A 7,295-nucleotide genomic window follows, 5' to 3' on the forward strand; every position below is an offset into this window, starting at 1 on the left:
ATTGTGTAATGGAGCTGGTGTAGGGAGGGCGCTATTGTATAGTGGAGCTGGTGTAGGGAGGGCGCTATTGTGTAAGGGAGCTGGTGTAGGGAGGGGCGCCATTGTGTAATGGAGCTGGTGTGGGAAGGGCGCTATTTTGTAATGGAGCTAGTGTAGGGAGGGCGCTATTGTGTAATGGAGCAGGTGTAGGGAGGGCGCTATTTTGTAATGGAGCTTGTGTAGGGAGGGCGTTATTGTGTAATGGAGCTTGTGTAGGGAGGGCATTATTGTGTGATGGAGCTGGTGTAGGGAGGGCGCTATTGTATAGTGGAGCTGGTGTAGAGAGAGCGCTTTTGTGTAATGGAGCTAGTGTAGGGAGCGTGCTATTGTGTAATGGAGCTGGTGTAGGGAGCGTGCTATTGTGTAATGGAGCTGATGTAGTGAGGGCGTTATTGTGTAATGGAGCTGGTGTAGGGAGGGTGTTATTGTGTAATGGAGCTGGTGTAGGGAGGTCGCTATTGTGTAATGGAGCTGGTATGGGAAGGGCGCTTTTGTGTAATGGAGCTAGTGTAGGGAGGGCGCTATTGTGTAATGGAGCTGGTATAGGAAGGGCGCTTTTGTGTAATGGAGCTAGTGTAGGGAGGGCGTTATTGTGTAATGGAGCTGATGTAGGAAGGGTGCTATTGTGTAATGGAGCTGGTGTATATTAAGGGCGCAATAGTGTACTGGAGCTGGTGTAGGGAGGGCGCTATTGTGTAATGGAGCTGGTGTAGGGAGGGCGATTTTGTGTGATGGAGCTGGTGTAGGGAGGGCGTTATTGTATAGTGGAGCTGGTGTAGGGAGGGCGCTATTGTGTAATGGAGCTGGTGTAGGGAGGGCGCATTTGTGTAATGGAGCTAGTGTAGGGAGGGCGTTATTGTGTAATGGAGCTGATGTAGGAAGGGCGCTATTGTGTGATGGAGCTGGTGTATAAAGGGCGCAATAGTGTAAGTGAGCTGGTGTAGGGAGGGCGCCATTGTGTAATGGAGCTGGTGTGGGAAGGGCGCTATTTTGTAATGGAGCTAGTGTAGGGAGGGCGCTATTGTGTAATGGAGCTAGTGTAGGGAGGGCGCTATTGTGTAATGGAGCTGGTGTAGGGAGGGCGTTATCGTGTGATGGAGCTGGTGTAGGGAGGGCGCTATTTTGTAATGGAGCCTGTGTAGGGAGGGCGTTATTGTGTAATGGAGCTTGTGTAGGGAGGGCGTTATTGTGTGATGGAGCTGGTGTAGGGAGGGCGCTATTGTGTAATGGAGCTGGTGTAGGGAGTGCGCTTTTGTGTAATGGAGCTAGTGTAGGGAGCGTGCTATTGTGTAATGGAGCTGATGTAGTGAGGGCGTTATTGTGTAATGGAGCTGGTGTAGGGAGGGTGTTATTGTGTAATGGAGCTGGTATAGGGAGGGCGCTATCGTGCAATGGAGCTGGTGTAGGGAGGGCGCTATTGTGTAATGGAGCTAGTGTAGGGAGGGCGCTATTGTGTAATGGAGCTGGTGTAGGGAGGGCGCTATTGTGTGATGGAGCTGGTGTAGGGAGGGCATTATTGTGTGATGGAGCTGGTGTAGGGAGGGCGCTATTGTATAGTGGAGCTGGTGTAGGGAGGGCGCTATTGTGTAATGGAGCTGGCGTTGGGAGGGCGCTATTGTGTAATGGAGCTAGTGTAGGGAGGGCGCTATTGTGTAATGGAGCTAGTGTAGGGAGGGCGCTTTTGTGTAATGGAGCTGGTGTAGGGAGGGCACTATTGTGTAATGGAGCTGGTGTAGGGAGGGCGCTATTTTGTAATGGAGCTAGTGTAGGGAGGGCGCTATTGTGTAATGGAGCTAGTGTAGGGAGGGCGCTTTTGTGTAATGGAGCTGGCGTTGGGAGGGCGCTATTTTGTGATGGAGCTGGTGTAGGGAGGGCGCTATTGTGTAATGGAGCTGGTGTGGGAAGGGCGCTATTTTGTAATGGAGCTAGTGTAGGGAGGGCGCTATTGTGTAATGGAGCTAGTGTAGGGAGGGCGCTATTGTGTAATGGAGCTGGTGTGGGAAGGGCGCTATTTTGTAATGGAGCTAGTGTAAGGAGGGCGCTATTGTGTAATGGAGCTAGTGTAGGGAGGGCGCTATTGTGTAATGGAGCTGGTGTAGGGAGGGCGTTATTGTGTGATGGAGCTGGTGTAGGGAGGGCGCTATTTTGTAATGGAGCCTGTGTAGGGAGGGCGTTATTGTGTAATGGAGCTTGTGTAGGGAGGGCGTTATTGTGTGATGGAGCTGGTGTAGGGAGGGCGCTATTGTGTAATGGAGCTGGTGTAGGGAGTGCGCTTTTGTGTAATGGAGCTAGTGTAGGGAGCGTGCTATTGTGTAATGGAGCTGATGTAGTGAGGGCGTTATTGTGTAATGGAGCTGGTGTAGGGAGGGTGTTATTGTGTAATGGAGCTGGTATAGGGAGGGCGCTATCGTGCAATGGAGCTGGTGTAGGGAGGGCGTTATTGTGTAATGGAGCTAGTGTAGGGAGGGCGCTATTGTATAATGAAGCTGGTGTAGGGAGGGCGTTTTTGTGTAATGGAGCTGGTGTAGGGAGGGCGCTATTGTGTAATGGAGCTGGTATAGGGAGGGCGTTATTGTGTGATGGAGCTGGTGTAGGAGGGCGCTATTGTATAATGGAGCTGGTGTAGGGAGCACGCAATTGTATAACAAAGTTGATGAAGGGAGCCCGCTATTGTATCATATCGACTAGGAAGAAAATAGCTCGTTCGCTAAAACTGTATAGTCTTGTAAGACAATGGTTCCCTGTTCGATGAGACATTGAAGATCATGTTGTTTATATAGAGTGTCATAGAGAACAGTTTTAAGTGGCTGTACATGGTTCGCTAATGTTATCAAAAGAGATGAGAGATCTACACAGCGTGTTCGTAAAGTTCAAGTTAGAAGTAATCACCTGGCATTATAGTTTGAAAGACTAACGATCATACGTCACCGAACGAGATATATATACGAGCACGTGCTATATAATTCACGTCAACGACAAACACTCAGTGGCTCTGTGACGTCTCCGAGTGCGAGCGACCCCGTAATGTATGTATCGCCTATCTACAGGAGTCGGGGAACGGGACATTTGTTTGCCAGAAATAATGCACCACAGCAGTCCTTCGTGGGTGAAAGTGGTTTGATTAAGTTTTTAAATGTTGATTATGTCCATATTTTTTTCAAATAATGAACAAAATGTATTTTACATATATCATTTGAACTATGTTATACATGTACGTAGCTGCCAAATAAGTAAGTTAGCAACATACACATCAGATATTCTAATGTACTATCATATTTTATCATATTATTATTATCTATTTATTTACTTTTTTGTTATTCATTCATTTTTTTGTCCAGAATAGAGATAATATGATTTGTGGCTGAATTGAATAAAAATATATTAAAATTTAACCTGTATAACCGATTTCCGACAATCAGCACCTTATTATTAGTAATAGTAGGAAACGGCTGCAAGTCAACGAATAGAACCCGCATCATCATTGAAGAACATGTTCACAGTAAACAGAAAATGACATCGACCAGACATTTTTGTCAGAGAGATAAAAAAAAGACAGCTGGCTTTCACATTTGAAGAGCATTTAAAATTATGTTGCGCTTTACAATAATAAAGTGAATGAATTAATCAACCTAAACATGTTGTCTGTAAGATAAATTAAGTCATTAAAGTACTTATTTCAAAGCTTCCAGATGGACACAGGTTCGGTCTAAATCTAAAAATCCAAAAAGAAAATATATATATTACCTCTCCACCCAAACCCACCCCTCCTAGAATGACTTCCCGTTTACATCGGAAACATTCCAGCTGTCTGCATTTGAAAACCTTTGTATATATGTATTATGAATGTATCCTGTCCACAATCCTTAGTGGATCCTAACGAAACGAATCCTCACGGCACGGCATGTGTACACGATAATACACGAATCCTCACGTCACGGCATGTGTACACGATATTACACAAATCCTCACGGCACGGCATGTGTACACGATATTACACGAATTCTCACGTCACGGCATGTTACACGATATTACACGAATTATCACGTCACGGCGTGTTACACGATATTACACAAATCTTCACGTCACGGCGTGTTACACGATATTACACGAATCCTCACGTCACGGCATGTGTACACGATATTACACGAATTATCACGTCACGGCGTGTTACACGATATTACACGAATTATCACGGCACGGCATGTGTACACGATATGAAACGAATCCTCACGTCACGGCGTGTTACACGATATTACACGAATTCTCACGGCACGGCATGTGTACACGATATTACACAAATTATCACGTCACGGCGTGTTACACGATATTACACGAATCCTCACGTCACGGCATGTGTACACGATATTACACGAATTATCACGTCACGGCGTGTTACACGATATTACACGAATTATCACGGCACGGCATGTGTACACGATATTACACGAATTATCACGTCACGGCGTGTTACACGATATTACACGAATTATCACGGCACGGCATGTGTACACGATATGAAACGAATCCTCACGTCACGGCGTGTTACACGATATTACACGAATTCTCACGGCACGGCATGTGTACACGATATTACACAAATCTTCACGTCACGGCGTGTTACACGATATGACACGAATTATCACGTCACGGCATGTTACACGATATTACACGAATTCTCACGGCACGGCATGTGTACACGATAATACACGAATTCTCACGGCACGGCGTGTTACACGAAGTGTCACAAATCTTCACGGCACGGCATGTGTACACGATAATACACGAATCCTCACGGCACGGCATGTGTACACGATATTACACGAATCCTCACGTCACAGCGTGTTACACGATATCACACGAATTCTCACGTCACGGCATGTGTACACGATATTACACGAATCCTCACGTCACGGCGTGTTACACGATATTACACGAATTCTCACGGCACGGCATGTGTACACGATATTACACGAATCCTCACGTCACGGCGTGTTACACGAAGTGTCACAAATCTTCACGGCACGGCATGTTACACGATATTACACGAATCCTCACGTCACGGCATGTTACACGATATGACACGAATTCTCACGGCACGGCATGTTACACGATATTACACGAATTCTCACGGCACGGCGTGTTACACGATATGACACGAATCCTCACGGCACGGCATGTGTACACGATAATACACGAATTCTCACAGCACGGCATGTGTACACGATATTACACGAATCCTCACGTCACGGCATGTTACACGATATCACACGAATTCTCACGGCACGGCATGTGTACACGATATTACACGAATCCTCACGGCACGGCATGTTACACGATATTACACGAATCCTCACGGCACGGCGTGTTACACGATATTACACGAATTCTCACGGCACGGCATGTTACACGATATTACACGAATCCTCACGGCACGGCATGTGTACACGATATTACACAAATCTTCACGGCACGGCATGTTACACGATAATACACGAATCCTCACGGCACGGCGTGTTACACGATATTACACGAATTCTCACGGCACGGCATGTGTACACGATATTACACGAATTCTCACGCACGGCATGTTACACGATATTACACGAATTCTCACGCACGGCACGTCGTGAAGTTTATAGTGTCCTTTCGGGACGTGTTGTAGTTACCTTATTTTTCATTGAGTTTCTGAAGTTTTTGGGAAGGTATTATTTAGAGCGGAAACATAAAGTTTTCTTATACATTGTAATCTCGCTTCTGGTATACAGTATTTCAATACGACTATGGCTGGGACCCTATAGTGAGAACGTGACGGAGCTGGTGGACGTCCTACGGAGATCTTGATGTGTTAGTAACCCACATTAAAGGCCCTACGATTAACATTTCATGTCTCGTTAATGACATATAAAGAGGCTATTCTCTTGTTTTCTGAAAGTGAGTTTCATTACCAATGTCCGTCAGTATGGTATGCCTTTTACTGACGGAAATGGGATTAGACACAGACATAACATCCAATTATAGATTGTCTAGAAAGGCCAAAATGTCTATGTTACTGCGGTCTGTTCGTCAAATCGTATTTAACTTGTCGCTCAGACATTATTATGTTCATATTATGGTAACAGTTGTAATTTAATTAACTGTATATGTCTTCCAACTACATCCATTGTCACCCGGCTACAGAAACCTCGTCAGATTCTGGTACCCGACACAGAAACCTCGTCACCATCGCTGTTATCTCCGTCTGGTGATTCCGATACCCGACACAGAAATCTCGTCACCATCACTTTTATCTCCGTCAGGTGATTCGGTGCCCGACACAGAAACCTCGTCACCATCACTTTTATCTCCGTCAGGTGATTCGGTACCCGACATAGAAACCTCGTCACCATCACTTTTATCTCCGTCAGGTGATTCGGTACCCGACATAGAAACCTCGTCACCATCACTTTTATCTCCGTCAGGTGATTCGGTACCCGATACAGAAACCTCGTCACCATCACTTTTATCTCTGTCATCCGACACTAGAAGATGAGGATACATTTTAATAACAGTTTGGAAATCAGTGTTATCTTTACACACAACCATATTTATTTAATTTGTACATTTGTCCAGGATCACCAATAATGACCTGTTCTACGATAAAGTTACCACATTCTCTTTAATACATCCCGCCCCACCCCACAAACCCCACTACTCACCACCACCAAACCCCGTCACCCGTGTATCATTCATTACACCCATACACACGTGTGTACATTAGCAGCAATGTCCTTGACCCGTGGAAGGGTATTGATGACACACGGAGTAACATACTGGGGTTCCATTACGGTGCTCCGTCATTACGTCAAAGTCTGGTCTGTTGAGATATCGATAATGCTCAAAAATGTTCTTTAACAGCAATTCCCACATGTCATAACAGCAATTAGTGCATGTCAAATAGCCTATTAGGGCCAATGATGGATTGATGTGGTTGACAACTGAATCGGCCACACAACGACCGAACCCCATCAAAGTTCTAAATATTGCTTTGATCATATTGGTTATGGCATCAATCGTTCTTGGATCTTCCTTTTCAACCAGCCGTTTAAACTTGCTCAGTTGAAAGTTTAGATAATCACATCTGTCTTTTTGAAAGATAGGGCCTATCGCAAAAAGTATTTGTACGCGATAAATGAGATGACAGTTGTCACGTGATCAAATTTCGGACAGTTATACGTCCTTTTCCATAGAGACCTGGCGACAGATCTCGCCGTATCGCA

The 7,295-nt window shown here is 45.4% G+C and overlaps 1 protein-coding gene across 1 annotated transcript; it reads right to left on the reverse strand.

Moving 5' to 3' along the window:
• Positions 1-609: 609 nt before the first annotated feature.
• On the reverse strand, positions 610-6,576 carry LOC117332269 (flocculation protein FLO11-like). The gene is made up of 2 exons (XM_033891155.1): positions 6,294-6,576; positions 610-2,624 (listed from the first exon to the last, which is right to left on the reverse strand). The coding sequence occupies exons 1-2, from the start codon at positions 6,574-6,576 to the stop codon at positions 610-612; spliced, it is 2,298 nt and encodes a 765-aa protein (XP_033747046.1).
• Between the last annotated feature and the right edge of the window lie 719 nt (positions 6,577-7,295).

This window comes from Pecten maximus, chromosome 8, assembly GCF_902652985.1.
Source record: "Pecten maximus chromosome 8, xPecMax1.1, whole genome shotgun sequence".
Taxonomy (NCBI): domain Eukaryota; kingdom Metazoa; phylum Mollusca; class Bivalvia; order Pectinida; family Pectinidae; genus Pecten; species Pecten maximus.